Source organism: Achroia grisella, unplaced genomic scaffold (genome assembly GCF_030625045.1).
Source record: "Achroia grisella isolate CSIRO2021 unplaced genomic scaffold, CSIRO_AGI_Agris_v1 utg809, whole genome shotgun sequence".
Classification (NCBI taxonomy): Eukaryota; Metazoa; Arthropoda; class Insecta; order Lepidoptera; family Pyralidae; genus Achroia; species Achroia grisella.
The window spans coordinates 545078-565900 of record NW_026713030.1 but is presented as its reverse complement, the minus strand read 5'-3'; the positions used below and the strand labels follow the sequence as shown (position 1 = coordinate 565900).

The 20823-nt window shown below is 35.5% G+C and overlaps 1 protein-coding gene across 1 annotated transcript; it reads left to right on the top strand.

The window, feature by feature from the left end:
• Positions 1-2648: 2648 nt before the first annotated feature.
• LOC131851915 (uncharacterized) lies at positions 2649-20084 on the top strand (the record flags this gene model as incomplete). Its single annotated transcript, XM_059202469.1, has 6 exons — positions 2649-2789; positions 3477-3681; positions 9877-10017; positions 16330-16453; positions 18047-18167; positions 19916-20084. Coding segments are annotated over 6 exons (883 nt in total), but the record flags the coding sequence as incomplete, so codon positions are not given.
• Positions 20085-20823: the final 739 nt, after the last annotated feature.

The following is a 20823-nucleotide window of genomic DNA, read 5'->3' as shown; positions in this document are numbered from 1 at the left end:
CCGCTATATTTTTCAAGTCGATACGTGTTTTTTTATACTACTATGGTGGCATACAAGCATACGTGGCCCATCTGATGGTAAATGGTTACTCGTAGTCTATGGACGCCTGAAACACTAGGGGTGTCACATACACGTTACCGACCCTTAAGAAACTTTAATATACCGTTGAAAAACTCCATGCTGTAGTCTCGAGAAAACTCGCAGGAAGTTCATTCCACAATCTATGCATTGCGGGAGGAAGCTCCTCTGAAATGGGCACTGTCCGAGACCACTTAGGTTCCAGCGTGTGGGGATGAATTCTCTGTCGATGGCAAGCGGTGCGGGTGGTGAAAGGTGGCTGTCGGTATCATGTCGAACAATTCCTCAGAACACAGTCCGTTGTATAATCAGTAGATCATGGTAATACAAACAACAACTAGCACTCATTTATTTGCGGCGAAAAACAAACATTCGGTCAGGGTTGTATGTTTGTTTGTCATTCCAATTACATAAAATAAAAATGTACAAAGTTAACAACGTTTATTATGGCTTTCATCTGTTTACGCATTTTAAAAGACCCTACAGATTAGCAGTAATAAAAAACATGGGTAATCTATACATATAAATAAAATTGAGTGTTCGTTTAGAATATTGAAATAACCGTTTTTTACTACATGTATACGAATAACAATACGGGTACATACACCAAAATAACATTTTTTACAATTTTTATCTGTCTGTCTGTATGTTCCGGCTAATCTCTGAAATGGCTGGACCGATTTTTACGGGACTTTTTTGGCAGGTAGCTGATGTAATAAGGAGTAACTTAGGCTATTTTATTTTAAAAAAGTATTGTGATTAACTTTATTTTTGAAAAATATATTTTTTTAGAAATATTAAATTCCACCGCGGACGTAGCGGGTAATGATGATAATTCATAAACGATATGTAATGGTCCATGCAGTAGGCACTGTTGGTATACTTTAATCGCCTCCTACTGCCAACTGAGTACAGTATCCCATTGTGGCGGCAATTAATTAAAATTTCATCCCTAATGTATCCGCTTTGGCCTAAATGTGAGAATTTCGTGGTATGTAAATATTGTTTTGTAACAAATGTTCCTCGCTATTCAGTTCCTACCTTAGTATAATATTTTAACATTATTTTTTTTTTATTACATTTTTAATTAGCTGTAAAATTTATAGCCCTTATATTATAGTGATGTATAAGCTATATCACTGTAAAGTTTCATCAAAATCCGTTCAGTAGTTTTTGCGTGAAAGAGTAACAAATATCCATCAATACTCACAATCATAAACGTTTATAATCTTACTAGTTGTTCCCGCGACTTCGTCCGTGGAATTTACATTTATTTTTCTAAAAAAAAAGTAGCCTAAAGAACTAAAAATTATTTTGTTCGTCTTAATTTATTCGTTCCATTAGGTACTGATAGGTTCAAACTAATACATTTACATCCTGCATCATCCCTTATTTTATCACATTATTTAAGCGAACGTCTTCATCATAGTAGCTCCAATCTTTAATTTCAGTTCAATTAGTCGAAAATCCAAGAAGATTTATACAAACTTTCATCCCCTATTTTATCCCCTTAGGGGTAGAATTAATCAAAATTCTTTCTTAGGGGATGCCCACGTCATAGTAGCTTTATGCATGCAAAGTCTCATCCCAATCGGTTTAAAATTGACAAACTTTCATACAAACTTTCATCCCCTATTTTGTCCCCTTGGGGGTAGAATTAATCAAAATCCTTTCTTAGCGGATGCCTACGTCATACATCTACCTGCATGCCAAATTTCAGCCCGATCCGTTCTGTGGTTTGGGCTGTGCGTTGACAGATCACTATGTCAGTCACCTTTGAGTTATATATATATATTAATAATAATAATAATAATAATAATCTCAGGACAATTCACACAGCGCCATCTAGACCCAAGTTAAGCTAGCTAAAGCTTGTGTTATGACAACTGATACAAATACATAGATAATTTTTTTTCGTTACATACATAATACACATAAAAATACCCAGACCGATACAAACAATCATACATACAAATGTTTGTACCTTGCGAGGAACCGAATCCGCGACCATCGGACGTAAAGCGGTGAGGTAATAGATAGATTTGATAGATAGTTTCAGAATATAAAGTAATTATTCAATTTAAGCACTTTAGAATATATATGTATATATGTTTTTAATCTGCCGCTTATTCGTAAAGCTGTCTTATCACAAGAATAACGAGCAAGAAACGTGCGTTATGCTCTTTTAATTAATTGCTTTTAATACTGCAATTCGGATTAATTATAAGTTCACTATAATATTTCTTTCCTTCGATAATATTATTCGTAAGTTTGTCCAATCACTTTAGTTCCTGATACGACGACACGACTCTATTTTTTTTTTTTTGATCTGCTTAATATAGCTGTGTCTTGATCTTCCCTTTCCTCTCTTTCCTTCTATAATTTTATTCGTAAGTTCGTCCAATCTCTTTAGTTCTTGATACGACAACACGACTCCTATTTCTTCCTTGATCTGCTTAATATAGTTGTGTCTTGGTCTTCTCCTTCCTTTCTTTCCTTAGATAATTTTATTCGTAAGTTCATCGTGTCACACCAAGTGTCCAAATATATACATGTGTGATATTTTGCAGTGACAGTTGGTACCGACCTGATCCAGCTCCGCAGCTGGTATACTTAAAGCAGACAGTCCGAGAGGGCCAGCTGCGTCTTTCTTGCCGAGAAGTAATCGCCAAGCTGAGTGCTCTCGACTTGCCGTTTGGTGATGTTTTAAGGTATTGCTATTGCTAATGTGGATTATAGGCCGGCGCTGCGCCGGCTCGAGTGCCGATTACATTTGCCGGCGACCATATCGCCAGCAAATCAGTTGGGGTGTGTGGATCTACTCTTATAGATAATTTAGATACTAGTTGTTACCAGCTTATTTTAAGGTAATTGAATGTTTAATATGTGATAGGATTTTTATTTTATTTATTTATTAATCTATACATCTATACATATAAATAAAATTGGAGTGTCTGTTTGTAATATTGAAATATTTTTTACTACATGCATATAGATACACCAAAATAACATTTTTTTACAATTTTTGTTTGTCTCTCTGTCTGTTTGTTCCGGATAATCTCTGAAATGGCTGGACCGATTTTGACGGGACTTTTTTTAGTAGGTAGCTGATTAACTTAGGCTACTTTTATTTTAGAAAAATAATGTTAAATTCCAGGCGGACGTGGTCGCGGGAACAGCTAGTATATAAATAAAAATAAAGTCCAAAAGGTTGTCAATTTTTAATGATAATGAACTAGGGTACCGGAACGTTTTGTCAGTATAATGGAGCCTGGGGCGCTGCTAGGGTGTAACTTAGGCTACTTTTATTTTATAAAAAATCGAATTATTTTAGAAAGTCTAAAATAAAACTACAATACTATATATTATATGTTTAACCTATTTTAATATTGTTGCAGGATTAGAAAACGTTTCCGAATACAGAATGTAGGTAATGGTCCTCTAAATGTCACAGCTGAGATGGAAGCACCGTGGCGCTTTGTACTGGAGGACAGAAAAGAACCTGGTCTACCTTGTGGCACTGGCTGTGGTTGCTATCACCGGGCAACGAGAAAACGACTTGATCTCCTGCCTCTTCATCTTGAACCTAGAAGCTCTTTAGAGGTCGATTTCTTTGCTCATAGCTCGTAGGTGTGTAGGTGTAATTAGGATAAAGTATAGATATATTCGTTTAGAATGTATTGAGTTTTCGAGGTTTTGGACTCTTTTTAATATTATAAATGCGAAAGTTTGTAAGTATGGATGTTTGTTACTCTTTCCTGCAAAAACTACTGAACGGATTTTGCAACATAAAATTAAATGACGAATCTCTCGAATTTATAGAATCTACTGTCTTTCTAAGAATCACATTAGATAATAAAACACAATGGGGTGCACAAATTCAAAGCCTTGCAGCGAAACTGAGTTCAGCAGCTTTTGCCGTGCATAAGGTTAGACAGTACACTGATACTGATACTGTTAGATTGGTCTATTTCAGTTATTTTCATAGTTTACTCTCTTATGGAATATTATTATTGGGAAAAGCGGCAGATATTAAAAATATATTACTATTACAAAAACGTGCCATTCGAGCGATCTACTGTATGAAGAGTCGTGACTCATTAAGAGAGAAATTCAAAGAGGCAAATATTCTCACCGTTGCTTTTCAATTTATATATTCAAATATCCTATATGTTCATAAAAATCTTGACTTATTTCCAAAAAACAGCAATATTCATAATATTAATACTAGATTTAAAGACAAACTTGCTGTACCCAAGTATCGTTTAGAAAAAGTTAATAGGTCTTTTATGGGAATAGGTATAAAAATTTACAATAAGATACCAAAGGATATATTGGAATTACCCTTAAATAAATTCAAAACATCTGTTAAATCATATTTACTGAGCAAGGCCTATTACTCACTAAACGATTACTTGAATGACGAGCGTGCATGGCAATAGTTTTCATGTTCGGGATTTTCATTTAATGTTAGACATAGACACCTATATAAATATACATTGTAAATAATTTGGCTTTTAAAAAAAAGTAATTCAATTGAGTTTCTTGCCAGTTCTTCTCAATTGGATCTATATACCGAACTGGACGGTAGGGAAAAAAATTATAATGTAAAAACTTGACGTTCATAAGCGGCTAAAATGTCCTACATGAATAAATGATTTTTTGAATTTGAATTTGAAACATTGAACCATTAATTGTATAATACATTCACACAGAAATTTGGCTCTGTTACATTACATATTAAGATTAATGTACTCATGGAGCATTTTCTGTGTCATTTTGAAACTCCAATGGTGTCTACATTATTCAGTATATGTATCATTCTGAGTTCATGAATAAATCGGAAACAGTCGTAAACCCAGACTCAAAACGTCATTGTACAATATAATATATGAGTATGTAATTTATTTGTAAATCTGCACAATGAGTTAATATTAAGATACAACATCCTTGCCGTGATTTACTGGTCGACGTAACCCGACGTGGCATGTATAAAGCTACTATGACGTAGGCATCCGTTAAGAAAGGATTTTAATAAATTCCACCCCTAAGGGGATAAAATAGGGGATAAAAGTTTGTATACATTTTCTTAGATTTTCGACTGATTGACTGAAATTAAAGATTGGAGCTACTATGATGAAGACGTTCGCTTAAATAGGATTTTGATAAATTCAACCCCCATGGGGATAAAATAAGGGATGCTGCAGGATGTAAATGTATTAGTTGGAACCTATATTTGAACATACAGGAATTTGGCTCTGTTACATTACATATTAAGATTAATGTACTTATGGAAGATTTTCTGTGTCATTTATAAACTTCTATTGTGCAAACAGAATCCAGTATATCATTCTGCGTTCATGAATAAACCGAAAACGGTCGTGAACACCAATCTCAAAACGTCATTGTACAAAATAATATATAAAAATAATAATAATAATCTAATAACAATTCACACAGCGCCATCTAGACCCGAGTTAAGCTATCTAAAGCTTGTGTTACGGGTACTAGATAACTGATACAAGTACATAGATATTTTTTTTTTCGTAAATACATACATAATATACATAGAAAACACCCAGACCGATACAAACAATCATACTCATGAATACAAATGTTTGTGCCGTGCGAGGAATCGAACCCGCGACCATCGGACGTACAGCGGTGTGCTAGACCGCTACACCACCGAGGTCGTCATATATGAGTATGTAATGTATTTGTAAATCTGCGTATTGCGTTAACATTTGCCGCGAACTACTGGTCGACGTATCACGACGTCGACCAGATCACGGCAAAGATGCACGTATTGTTTTATTGTATTTGACGACCTCGGTGGTCTAGCGGTCTAGCACACCGCTTTACGTCCGATGGTCGCAGGATCGATTCCTCGCACGGCACAATAATTTGTTTTCACAACAACACAACACCGAACATCGAGCACCTTTATTTACCCTTAAATTATTCGTGTCAAGACCCGGTTAACGATATAATAATAATAACTCTGGACAATTAAAACAGCGCCATCTAGTCCCTATTTTAATTTAAATCAAGTTAAGCAAGCTAAAGCTTGTATTATGGGTACTAGACAACTGATACAAATACATAGATATTTTTTTTGTAAATACATACATATTATACATAGAAAACACCCAGACCGATAGAAACAATCGTACTCATGAATACAAATGTTTGTGCCGTGCGAGGAATCGAACCCGCGACCATCGGAAGGAAAGCGGTGTGTTAAACCACTGTACCACCGAGGCCGTCATTAACGTATCACTGCATGCTATACGTGTTTTTTTAGATTTAGCATTACCTACTAGAACCTTAGGCAAGATGCTAGGTATAAAATTTTACATTTAGTTTTGCCTCTCTTACACAGATCGTTGTTTGTGTTTCATTATTATGAAAACTTTCTGCTCTGAAAAAAAAGTCCACGGATGTTTTCTTTCGTAACACAGGTAACCTCGGGCGAATGTTATCATATTACATACACATACATACATCATATCACATATCTATAAATATAAATAAAATTGGAGTGTCTATTTGTAATATTGAAATAACCATTTTTTACTACATTTATATTAATATAGATATGGAACATACTCCAAAATTACATTTTTTAAAATCTTTGTATATTTGTTTGTTCCGGCTAATCTCTGAAATGGCTGGACCGAAATGGTTTGACCGATTTAGACGGGACTTTTATTGGCAGGTAGCTGATGTAATAACGAGTAACTTAGGCGACCTTTATTTAGAAAAATATAGTTAAATTTCACGCAGAAGAAGTCCCGTGTACAGGTAGTTAAAAATAAAGATGTTTATGACAAAATAAGAACGCATGGTTAATTATTAAAGGGTGTATTGTTACACAAACCTTGTTGGTAAACAAAGCCGGCGTTGATTCAAGTATGTTGTGTACCTTATATGGTGTACAAAAACAAATTCATTTCTGGTACCGAAAAACATTTATTCCGTTTATTAACTCTCATATTACATTTTAAATTTATCCCTAATTTCTTAAATAGAAAATTCTCGTATCGCGGTTATCAAACTCGTCCGAATCGGCTTTACGGAGTTTTATGAAATTATAGGATCGTATCTGGTAGGTCTGAGGATGGATTGCGTGAAAGATGATTTGGTGAGAATGGGGGTAAATAACGAGATGACTGCGAACAGAGATGAATGGAAGAGAAACATTACGCCGACCACAAATAAGTAGGATAAGGAAGAAGCAGATGATGATGATCGGGTAGGTCTGAGAATCAGCCAACATCTATTTTTCTTATCCTACAATGATAAGGGAATCGTAAATTATAAATCAGGAAGAATTTTTTTCCCTAATTCCTACCCTAAATGTAAACCAACTTGGTTGCTCAATGTAGCGACTACGAGAATATGCTATTTATTTTTGTTAAAAGAAAATAATCTAGTTAGTGGTCGTAACCCGAACAGACTAGTCATATTCGTATATCCGTCATACTCGGGAACGAGAGTTGCTTGTGGGGACAAGCAACTCCCGTTCCCGAGTATGAGGATAAGCCAGCCATCATTGCTCACAAATATTATTCTTATAAATAATAATGGACTGGTGCACCCGCCTGCGCTGTTTGCGCTGTCGAGGCATCGATGGAGGACGATAAGAAGAACATGAGGTCAGGTCAGTTTGCTCATCTTTGTTAATTAATCAAGAATTAACCACGATGGTTTCCGGGGGAACCGCGTGGAGGTCGACCAAGCATGGTACATTGCTAGCAGTGAGGATACTTGACCAACAATTCACTTCCCTCTTAAAGGCAATTTGTTCACCATTAAATTTATAACACTAGTAGGCAATTTGATCACTACTGAAGTGATATAGTTATAAATTTTAGGGTACAATAGGACTGACATAATTTAGAGTTTAGAAACTTTTTGCCACGCACAACCACATTGTGGAATCACCTTCCAGCGATGGTATTTCCGTACCAATACGATATTGAAACCTTCAAGAAAAGAGTTAATTCATTTTTAAAAGGCCGACAACGTACTTGCAATTCCTGGTGTTGCGGGTGCTCATGGGCGGCGGTAATCACTTACCATCAGGTGAGCCGTATGTTCGTTTGTCCCCTGTGTTATAAAAATAAAAAAATTTAAATTCAGTTCGTTAAAAAGTCATTAAATTTCAACGAAAAAATTGTTTTTAATACAAAAGTTGTTTACACAGGTTACTCTTTAAACTGGAACCAAACCACATAAATTGTCGCACGGTGCCCATAAAATAACAAACAAGATAATATATCGCTTGTTTGCCAGCGCGTAAATCTTACGGTCGCTGAATTGCAGTTTACAATTCACTGTTTGTTTTTTGGAAACTGAACACGGATACAAAATTGGCCTTATGGCGATGTGATTTTCATCATCATCACCATCACCATCGCGGCCCGGTGGACGTCCAGTGCTGGACATAGGCCTCCCCCAAAGATCTCCACGGCGATCGGTCCTGCGATGCTCGCATCCAGAGTGCTGAGTATACTGCTAGTATAGTAGACTGCTAGTATAAATAATAAATTTAGTAATTCAACCTCCCCATTACTTTAAAAATATTTTTAAATACCAAGGGACTGAGTCTATTTTTGTCCACTACGTGTGTTAACCAAAAAATTATAATAAACTGCCAGAATCTGCATTAAATCTGACAGAGAGGCAATTCAAATCTTATATTAAACATTTTTTGTGTAAGAAATCCTATTACAGGATAGACGAATTCATAGACGACAACATATCAAGTAAATAATTAGTTTATTAGCATACAACGTTATAATTTAATTTTCTCATTGCTTTCTTGAATTAATTACTTTAGAAATATGAAAGCGTAGCGGTTTTTGTATTAATTGCCGCATGCATTCTTATGTGAAATGTGAATACTATAAACATCAGATGGCAATTGTGAGTAGCTATGACGTGGTCTGGTGTTTTGAGTAGTCATGCTCACTAAAATGTCCAGACTTGTGGCGGCGTGGTGGGCCGGGTCATTGGGCTCCCTAAAATATGGTCGAGCGCAGTGATGGCTGGCTCATCCGTCATACTCGTGAACGGGTGCTGCTTGTAGGGACTGGTCTGCTCTAATCACTATGACTGATTTCCTCTTATTAATTGAAGAACAACTCGTTCCTCTTGTGATGAGACAGCTTTCCGAACGAGCGGTAGATTAAAAAAAAATGTAATGACTATTCAAAAGTGCTTCAATATAAGTTTATTTGAATAAATGATTTTCTATTCTATTCTAATGCCTTCCAGCGATCTTGACCAGATCGTCGGTCCACCTTGCTGGAGGCCTTCGATGTTATTTTACTCAGTACAAAAATCCTTCAATTGTTAGAACGTAATTATTTTATCACAGTAATATCCAATGTGCTCTTTCTAATGGTGTGTTACTAACAACACCATTCCTAGAAATGTACCATGTTAGGTCGACCTCCATGCGGTGCCCCTCGAAAACCATCGTGGTTAATTCTTGATTATTTAATAATTATGGGCAAACTGACCTGATCTCATGCTCATCTTATCATCCTCCACTGGTGCCCCGCCAGCTTAAACCGTTAGCGCACGCGGGTGCATAATTCCATTATCATCCACAAAAAAAAGATTTTTTTTGCAGCATTATCACTCATCTATACATATAAATAAAATTGGAGTATCTGTTTGTAACATTGAAATAATAATTTTTTACTACATGCATATGAACATAAATATGGTACGTACATCAAAATAACCTTGAGATTGGTATGTTTTAATTGAGCGCTTTGTCACCAGATGTGCGTGGAGGTGTGTTGTGATGCTGCGGAGATTTGGCCGACTACAGCTGGTGCCCCACCATGCCAGTCGCCGTCGTATCCCCCTCGACGGAGAACCGTCACGCCTCTTGTGTTCCATGATGGCGACAACTTGCTTGCTGTACGTAATATTTATTAATTGAACTCGTAGGCGAGTAATTGTTTTGTGTGTGTATAAAACAAACACAAAATTTTATTAAACTACAACCTATTATTTATTGAATAAAAGAAGAGTATGTTCAGATATGACGGCCGATAGAGAGCAGTGGAAGAGAATGACATACTGCGACGACCTCAAATAATGGGATGAAGGCAAGGCAATGATGATGATTTATTTATTTATCCTTTACTAGCTGTTACCCGCGGCTTCGCTCGCGTTAATTTATCCCCTTAGGGGTGGAATTTATCAAAATCCTTTCTTAGGGGATGCTACGTCATAGTAGCTTTATGCATGCAAAGTTTTAGCCCGATCGGTTTAAAATCGACATCAAATTGACATCCCCTATTTTATCTCCTTGGGGGTAGAATTAATCAAAATACTTTCTTAGCGGATGCCTACGTCATAACATCTACCTGCATGCCAAATTTCAGCCCGATCCATCCAGTGGTTTGGGCTGTGCGTTGATAGATCACTATGTCAGTCACCTTTGAGTTATATATATTTAAACTAGCGGACCCGGCCACGCGTGTGGCTATTTCCAATAAAATAATATTGCGACTATAAATTGAGATGTAACCTATACTATCTTTCAAGTTAGATCAAAGTGCACACAATGTGCAAATCAAATTGACAATAGAAATAGAAATAGAAATAATCTTTATTCAAATAAACTCATTACAAGCACTTTTGAATAGTCATATTTTGATTCTACCACTCATTCGGAATGCAGATTCATCACAAGAAGAATGAGCAAGAAACTTGTGTGTTGCTCTTTTTAATAGATGTTTTTTTTTTATATAAATAATTACAGTATAACAAGTAAGAGGCATGCGATAATCAACATAGAAGTCGCTACGCACTCATTATTAATGTAATCAGATAATATTGTCAGTGCTATGGATTTAAAGTTTTAATCTGTTCAGTAGTTTAGGAGTCCATCGCGGATAAACAACGAGACACGTAATTTTTATATATAAAGATATACAGACGAAGTCGTAACTAAATTATTGATAGATTATGAAAAAACGAAGTTTTTATTTTTACTTAAACTCATTTGTTTGCGACGCGGCCCATATTAAAAGCATGCCAGCTTTCATGGCCTTTTTACAACTTGAAAGGTTTTACTTCTTTATACTTTAAAAACATTGTGAATTATTGAAGGACTTACAAGAAAAACAAACCTTATTCTTCTTTAAAACTGGAATGGCAAACAAATAGTCCGTCTGGTAGGAAGTGATATATATATCAACTCTATGTACTAGTAAAAGTATGTATTATAGTAAGATAACAAATATATAGTATTAATTTAACTATGTCTCTAACACAATTTACTTTAGCATTTGAAATACAACCAGCACATCCTGTGCTCAAAGACCGAATGCCGCGGTTTTTTTTTTTTCGTACTACTCTAATGCTGTTGGCCGTAGCTGGCCTTTACAGCTTCACCGGACGTTATGGGGCGAGTGCAGATGGCACTCCAAACCCGCGGAAGGACTTATGGAGCGGCTGAAGGCCAACTCCTGCCTGACGGATACGACTTTAGTCTGAGGGCACCACTAGGGGTTCGAACCTCGGCTCAGGCCGTCGTAATTTCGATCCCCGTTTGAATTGGACGGGGGATCGATCGAAGGGGTGCCGCAGCCTACAAAAACCCTCCCTTTTATACAGAGAAGATATGAGTGGGGGTTATATGCAACTAGTTTAACGATACCGAGTAATAATGAAACTACCTTCTTTTAATATAAAATATCAGATTTTTCGACAATATCGATGTGAACCCTAACAGAAGTGATAACCATTGTTTGTAATAATTACACAAATACGTAGCTGCATCCCTCTCTCGACGCTCCAGTAACATGTTGGTACCACCACGATTTAAAAAAAACTATACCAGTAATTTCTTTATACCCCGTTCAGTCAATATGTATAACACAAAGTTTGTTGACTTGGAGCCGTTTTGATGCACCTTAGTTACATACAGGAAGAAACTATTCGAAATACTAAAGTAAGCTCTTTTTTTATTTTTGTTATTATATGTTTGTACTGTAATATTCTTATTCATTTTCTTTGTAGTTGTATTGTTTTGTTTTTATTTTAGTCCACTAGGCGCACTAAAATAATGTAAAAATTTTCGGCACTCAATGTCTATTGTAGAAATATTTTTATTTGTATATTTATATGTTTATATAACGACTGTTTGTTGCCAAAATAAAGAGAGAAAGAAAATATCTGTACTATTCACCCAAGCTAAGCTAGCTAAAGCCTGATAGATTTTTTTTTCGTAAATACATACATATTATACATATAGTAGTAATGTTAAAATTAAAATACAGACAGAACGATTCAAGAGGAGTTTCCACCCGCGTACACTTAGATTGTGGAATGAACTTCCTGCCAAGGTTTTCTTACGAGACTACAGCATGTGGTTTTTCAAGAAGGGTATATTAATGTTTCTTAAGAGTCGGCAGCGCACACGTGGCACCTGGTGTTTCAGGCGTCCATAGGCTACGGTAACCATTTACCATCAGATGTGCCGTATGCTTGTCTGCCACCAACGTAGTATAAAAAAGTAAGATACAGTTTCGTATTTATAACATTTGTTGAATGAGGAATCCTTATAAAGTAATATATATGTATTTGTATATATATTTTTTATTCATGTTTATTTTATGTATTATTGTATATTATATTATAATTATAATTATTACAAGATTATTTCATCATTGCCTTGCCTTTATCCCATTATTTGGGGTCGGCGCAGTATGTCATTCTCTTCCACTGATCTCTATCAGTCGTCATATCTAAACATACTCTTCTTTTATTCATATCATCTTTCACACAATCCATCCATCTTTTCTTAGGGCGTCCCCTCCCTTTACATCCATCCACATTCATATTATACACTTTCCATAAGATATGGTCCTCGTTCCTCCGCATAACATGCCCATACCAGCTCAATCTGTTACCTCGCAACTTTTCTATAACCGGCGCAACTTTCAAACTTCCTCGTATATACACATTCCTTATTCTGTCATTCCTGGTAACCCCACACATCCATCTTAACATTCGCATTTCTGCCACATGCACACGCCTTTCGTCCATCCCTTTTACGGCCCAACATTCAGATCCATACAAAATGACAGGTCTTATGATAGATTTATAAATTTTACCCTTTAGTTTCAAGGGCATTCGGGGGTCGCATATCGTTCCCGAGACCTGTCGCCATTTCATCCATCCCGCACTAATTCTGTGCCTTACATCGCGGTCTATGTCGGCATTGTTCTGAATAACTGAACCGAGGTACCGAAAATCGGAGCAGACCGGAAGCATTACACCGTTTAGATAGATAGGCTTGAAACTGGAGAGACCGCCGAAATCGCAGAATAGGTATTCAGTTTTAGTTCTGCTGATCTTCAAGCCAACACTCTCCAGTTTACAAGATTATTAGTTTACAAGATTATTTAAGATGTTGAATTTTTTTTTTTCTCAACTTTTGGACATTTCAACATAATATTGTTAAATGTTTATGTGTTATCCACTCACTAATAGTTCTGCCTCACTGTTGGGTTGACTAGTAGAGATCTCTTTTAGAGATAAGTCCACGATTGCTCACTCTGTATATATTTATGTTTATATAGAGAGTGGACTGTAGAATAAAATAGAATTATAGAATAGAATAGAAAATCATTTATTCGAATAAACTAGATAAAAAAAAATGCGATGACTATTCAAAAGTGCTTCAATGTAGCACTTTTGAATAGTCATCGCATTTTTTTTAATCTACCACTCATTCGGAATGCTGTCTCATCACAAGAAGAACAAGCAAGAAACTTGTGTGTGGATCTTTTAAATAATTTATTCTTACTTACAATTTAAGTTTAAGTGTGTGAATACAAATGACCAATTTGGACTAATTCAATTAAATAATAAAATAGAAAAAACTTTCAATACAACTATTGGTTAAACAATTAATAAGAGGAAATAAGTCATAGTGATTAGAGCAGACCAGTCCCTACAAGCAGCACTCGCTCACGAGTATGACGGATGAGCCAGCCATCACTGCGCTCGACCATATTTTATTGTGTTTATTGAAAAGAAAATAATTAATGGAAAAGGAAGTAAAAATACGATTTCGACCTGGAAGAACGTCTTCCACACTCCGAACACCCCAAAGTAAGCAATGTAACACCAAACTTACTCACCTTTGCTCAGGAACGTCCCGATGTGTAGTACTGTTTAGTGGCCACGCACTCTACAGTGTATATTATCATCAAAAACAATTATATTGTGTTAAATAAATCATTAATTATCTTGTTTCATATAGTTAAAAATACGGAGCGTCCTTTTTATTTCAGTTCTTATTTTCAATTGTTTTTTTATTCTACGAACAGCACTAGCTGTTCCCGCGACTTCGTCCGCGTGATATTTCTAAAATAAAAGTAACCTAAGTTACTCCTTATAAATCAGCTACCTGCCAAAAAAGTCTCGTCAAAATCGGTCCAGCCGTTTCAGAGATTATCCGGAACAAACAGACCGATAAAAATTGTAAAAAAAATATTTTGGTGTATGTACCGTATTAAATTCATAGGCATGTAGTAAAATGTTATAACAATATTACAAACAGACATTTCAATTTTATTTATATGTATTTATATTCATATGCATGTAGTAAAATGTTATAACAATATTACAAACAGACATTTCAATTTTATTTATATGTATAGATTAGACATTTAGTGGCTACATTTATTTGTGGCCAGTATTACCAAGCGCCCTTTGGTTCAGTAAGCAAGCAGGTGATACAATCTGCTTAGACTAAGCAGGTTCATAATACGGACAAATATTAGTATGGGAGTATTGATAAGACTTTAGTAGGAAATATTTATTGAATGTGAGAGTACAAATTCAATATTTCATTTTCCCGGATGCATTATACGATGATACAGCACTCTCGTGGAAGTCAGTTTGTTTTATATTTGAAATTGAACTGAAATAATATTTTTAGAAGGAAAATGTTCAAATCGTTTCTATATTATTAAGAGCTCATACTTGTTTTATTGTGCGTTTGTATGTACATTAAAAATTCAAAAAAATATCTATATTCGTGTAGGTCTATTACAGACTCTTATGATATGTTAAATCTACCGTCAGTCGGAATGATTTCCAGATGAGAAGAACTCACTAGAAATTCGGCTCATATTCTTTTCAAATAAATGTAGTACATATTTACATTAATACAGATTCATTTAAATTCAAATTTGGGAGAATAGAGTGACCATCAGCATATGCTATTAAAAAAAAAACAAAAAATCTAATTAGTATTCGCCACCTGAACAGACCAGTCCCCACAAGCAGCACCCGTTCACGAGTATGACGGATGAGCCATATCTTATACTAGCTAGTCATGTTTTTTAAGTATAATATGTATGTATTTACATAGAAAAAATTATCCATGTACTTGTGTCAGTTGTCTAGTACCCGTAACACAAGCTTTAGATAGCTTAACTTAAGACTAGATGGCGCTGTGTGAATTGTCCTGAGATTATTATTTTACAAAAATTCTCATGTCCCCTCTTAATGGCAACTTACCCCTTATTACTTACAACTTATACTTATTATTATTATTATTATTTCATATATATATATATTTATTATATCTCCTTTTCACGGGGGTAATATATTCAAACACGCGGGCCTTAGCCAAGCATGGATGAGTTATGTGATGAAGATAGAAATTTTCTGACTATTCGGCATGTGTTTAGTATGACGGCTTTTTGTAATAGGTCTGTTGTAGAGGAGGGGATACGCAACGTGTCTAGGTGTTTGTTCAGACTTTTTGGTATAATTCCTGTGGATGACAAAACTATGGGTACTATGTAGATGGTGTGAGCTTTCCATTGTTTTTTTAATTCTATTGCTAGATCTGTGTACTTTGTTAGTTTTTTATTGACTGTGCTTTGTATATTGTGTGTGTTTGGGATGGCTATATCTACAAGATATACTTTTTTATTGATTTTGTCGTGTAATGTTATGTCTGGTCTATTGTGATGTACAGTTTTGTCAGTAATTATTGTTCTATCCCAGTACAGTTTACAGTGATCATTTTCTAATACATTAATAGGGCTGTATTTGTAATATGGAACTTTGCTTTCTATGAATTTATGTTTATGTGCTATATATTGATGTATAATTGTAGCAACTTGATCATGGCGGTGCTTATAATCATTTTGAACTAATGTTATTATCATTATTATTGTATATGTCACTTCGCAGACTCAGCTTCTAGTACTCGACGTGGAGTTTCCAATTCTCAAAGTGGAGCCGGTTAGTATTGACTTCGGGTTTGTCACCGACGGCGATACCAGGAAGACTTACTTCACTGTCGCACACACTTGCCGTAAGTGTATTTTCATGTTATGTTCTTTCTTTATTTTCTTTCTTATGTATCGTTAGCTGCGGCTACGTCTGTCTGCCTTTTTGAGATAAAAGATAACCTATATCCGATCTCGTAAGATTTATCTTCATATCAAATTTTATTAGGATCTCTAATAGACAAAACGGCTTACCGTTTGGTTATTAAAAGGTAATACAGACAGATAAACACATTTGCGCAATTATAATATTAATATATATATAGATTATAACCTACTAGCTGTTCCCGCGACTTCGTCCGCGTGGAATTTAACTTTATTTTTCTAAAATAAAAGTAGCCTAAAGAACTAAAATTTATTTTGTTCGTCTTAATTTATTCGTTCCATTAGGTACTGATAGGTTCAAACTAATACATTTACATCCTGCATCATCCCTTATTTTATCCCCATGGGGGTTGAATTTATCAAAATCCTATTTAAGCGGACGTCTTCATCATAGTAGCTCCAATCTTTAATTTCAGTTCAATCAGTCGAAAATCTAAGAAGATTTATACAAATTTTCATCCCCTATTTAATCCCCATAGTGGTGGAATTTATCAAAATTCTTTCTTAGGGGATGCCTAGGTCATAGTAGCTTTATGCATCCAAAGTTTCAGCCCGATCGTTTTAAAATTGACAAAGTTTCATACAAACTTTTGTCCCCTATTTTATCCCCTTGGGCTGTCCCCAAGGGGATAATTAATCAAAAATCCTTTCTTAGCGCATGCCTACGTCATAACATCTACCTGCATGCCAAATTTCAGCCCGATCCGTCCTGTGATTTGGGCTGTGCGTTAATAGATCACTATGTCAGTCACCTTTGAGTTATATATATATATAGATTTTCAAATAATATATATATATATAGATTTTCAAATAAGTATTTTTGTGAAAACGTCGTGGTTTATCACCCGGACTTTTATTGCATAGTCTCAATCAGATCTCCATCAAAACTCTACATCATCTTCTAATTTTATCTTGATGAAGATAGAAAATAAACAAATCTACTGTTATCTTAAAGAATTTTAATTTGAGACGTGGTTTAAGGTCATGCTCACTTAAATTCCATACGGAGGGTGGTACAGTTCCACACAGTGCAGTGATTGCTGTTCACTCGTCATACTCGTGAACAGGTGCTACTTGTAGGGGCTCTTAACTATGACTGATTTATTTTGTTATTCAAATAACTATTTATATCAACTTTATCATTTGGCAGTTTTGTAATCACTCTTTTTTTACACTTATTTAACAGAGAAACACTCAAGTTTTTTACTTGTGACGAGTCTGAGTTCCGAACGAGTGGCAGAATTAAAAAAATATGACTATTTAAAAGAGCTTTTATTAAGTTAATTTGAATAAAAACAACACGAAGCGTGGGAAGGCCTCCAGCAAGGTGGACTGACGATCTGGTCAAGATCGCTGAAGGCATTGGATGCGAGCTGCGTAGAACCGATCGTCGTGGAGATCTTTGTCCTATGTCCAGCAGTGGACGTCTTCCGGGCTGAGATGATGATGATGATGATGATGAAATAAAAAATATTTTTAATGTTATATTTTAAAATAATTTGTCTTGTTTGCAGGAGATCAAAAACTAGACTTAACTATCCAATGGGTGGGTAGTAAAGGATTTGAAGTGTGGCCACTACAGTGTACCGTCTCGCCCTCCGACTCTCAACGTATTTACGTTCAATATACAGCTAAGTATGTAGTGTTTTATATGTTAACAATCGTGTGAAACACCATTAATTAAAGATGGTAAAGTCAATAATCATTTATGGCGTTCAGAGTAACCTGAAATGAAACGGCAGAGGCCAGAGCCTAAAAAAGTTTGTGACATTTTGACATTGACGAGTAGATTGATGGATGGATGGAACTGACGTAGCGGTAGTTTGGAGCGAAAAGGTTGGAGTGTTTATATTATTATAAAAACAAATAAGAGATAGGTAATTGTGAATATTATAGGGACTGGGAGGATACCACAAGTAGTGAAGGTGAGTGTTAATGCATTCTAAAAATTTTTTAAATATATTTTTAAGATATCGGATTTTTCTACAATATTAATGTGAACTCGAACACTATTAAGTGATAAGGGTATATGATAATGATAAACATATTCTGAAAGGTACTAAACACGCACAATATTTATTATTATTATTTTCCAAATAATCAGAAAGTCAAATTATTTGATGGCACGTCAATGACCCCATTAAACATTTATTTGGAAAAAATGGCACGTTGATGCGTAAAGGTTCGTTTACCCTGGGCTATATAACATCACGCTACGACCAATAGAAGGGGAGCAGCAATGTAAGATGTGGTAAAAAAGATTATTTTTGAGTGCTTCCACTGCATAAACGTTTAGTTACGCAAAATATAAGTATTACGGAATTATTCTCCTTTAATAGTTCTGAAAAAGTCCATATATATATATATATATATATAAATGAAAGTCATTGACATTCATTATTTGAATTTGGCGCGCATTTGTAGGTGAATCAAATTTAAACGTCAGAATGACGTACGTCATTTGTCGAGGAAGTTTCTAGATGTTTCTAACAGTTTGTTTGCTGAATAATACTTGTATAATTGTTTATAATTTGAGTTGATAATTTTGTGAAGTAATAGCGTTAAATGTTGTTTCTCTTTTCAGGTGAGTTATTTAAAATTGATACTATTTGTAATGCGCTGTTATACTTGTTAAGACAATTGTTTGTAATAAATATAATCTCTTTTCAGAGCAACACAATTAAGTATATTATTTCACATAAAAAAGGTGTTTGAAAAATACATAACACATTATATATATATATATATATATATATATACATACTAGTTGTCCCGACAAACGTTGTTTTGCCTTAAAATAAAAAAAAATTAGGGGTGGACTACCCCTAACATTTAGGGGGATGATAAATAGATATTGGCCGATTCTCAGACCTACTCAATACGCTCACAAAATTTCATGAGAATCGGTCAAGCCGTTTCGGAGGAGTATGGGAACGAAACTGTGACACGAGAATTTTATATATATATATTTATTTCGGATATGTATCCATATTATGTTAGTAAACAACTTATAAAATATGTTAGTAAATTACAATTTTATTCATTCAATTCATATATTTATGCCTATTTCCAGAAGCACTGGGTCCGCAGCAGTGCAGCGATATCCGGTGTCTCTGGAGCGGACAATCCGACATGTGTCTATGTATATACATATAATATATATCTATCTTTTAAGGTTAATTCACTATAACCTTTCTAATGGTAATCAAATTTCTTCTAAACAATGCATTATTTGCGAAGATGTTTGTATAAGCATGACATTAATCCTTCTCTAAATACATTAGTTTTAAACAGTTTCAAAGTCAAACAAATAATAGTCCCGTGCGAAACTGGGGTATATTGCTAGTTTGTTATTATAAAAACTTAAATGGTTTTGTCATAAGATGGTCGGGAGGACTAGCGGAGGGTTGCGTGTCGGTGAGTGCGGCAGGCAGCAGCTGGTGCAGCGCCGCAGTGCCCGCCCGCGCCGCGCCCACACGAGACTTCAAGTGTCACCGTCCTCACCACGACTACACTGACGACGACCGTCTGTAACCACCCGGATGCGTTCACTACCGCTGCTGATTTTATTCTATATATTTATACTTTAATACACATGTTTCATTTAAAATTTTCTTTTATTGCCGGCCCCTGCCGCGGCCATATGCAACTTCAAGTGTCATCGTCCTCACCACGACTTCACTGACGACGACCATCTGTTACTACCCGGATGCGTTCACTACCGCTCATGATTTTATTCTATATATATTCTATATATTTATACTTTAATACACATGTTTCATTTATAATTTTCTTTTATTGCCGGCCCGTGCCGCGGTCATGCGCAACTTCAAGTGTCACCGTCCTCATCACGACTACACTGACGACGACCATCTGTTACCACCCGGATGCGTTCACTACCGCTGCTGATTTTATACTATATATTTATACTTTAATACACATGTTTCATTTAAAATCTTCTTTTATTGCCGGCCCTCGCCGCGCCCATACGCAACTTCAAGTGTCACCGTCCTCACCACGACTTCACTGACGACGACCATCTGTTACCACCCGGCTGCGTTCACTACCGCTCATGATTTTATTCTAGATATATATTTTAATACACATGTTTCATTTAAAATTTTCTTTTATTGCCGGCCCGTTCCGCGGCCATGCGCAACTTCAAGTGTCACCGTCCTCATCACGACTACACTGACGACGACCATCTGTTACCACCCGGATGCGTTCACTACCGCTGCTGATTTTATACTATATATTTATACTTTAATACACATGTTTCATTTAAAATTTT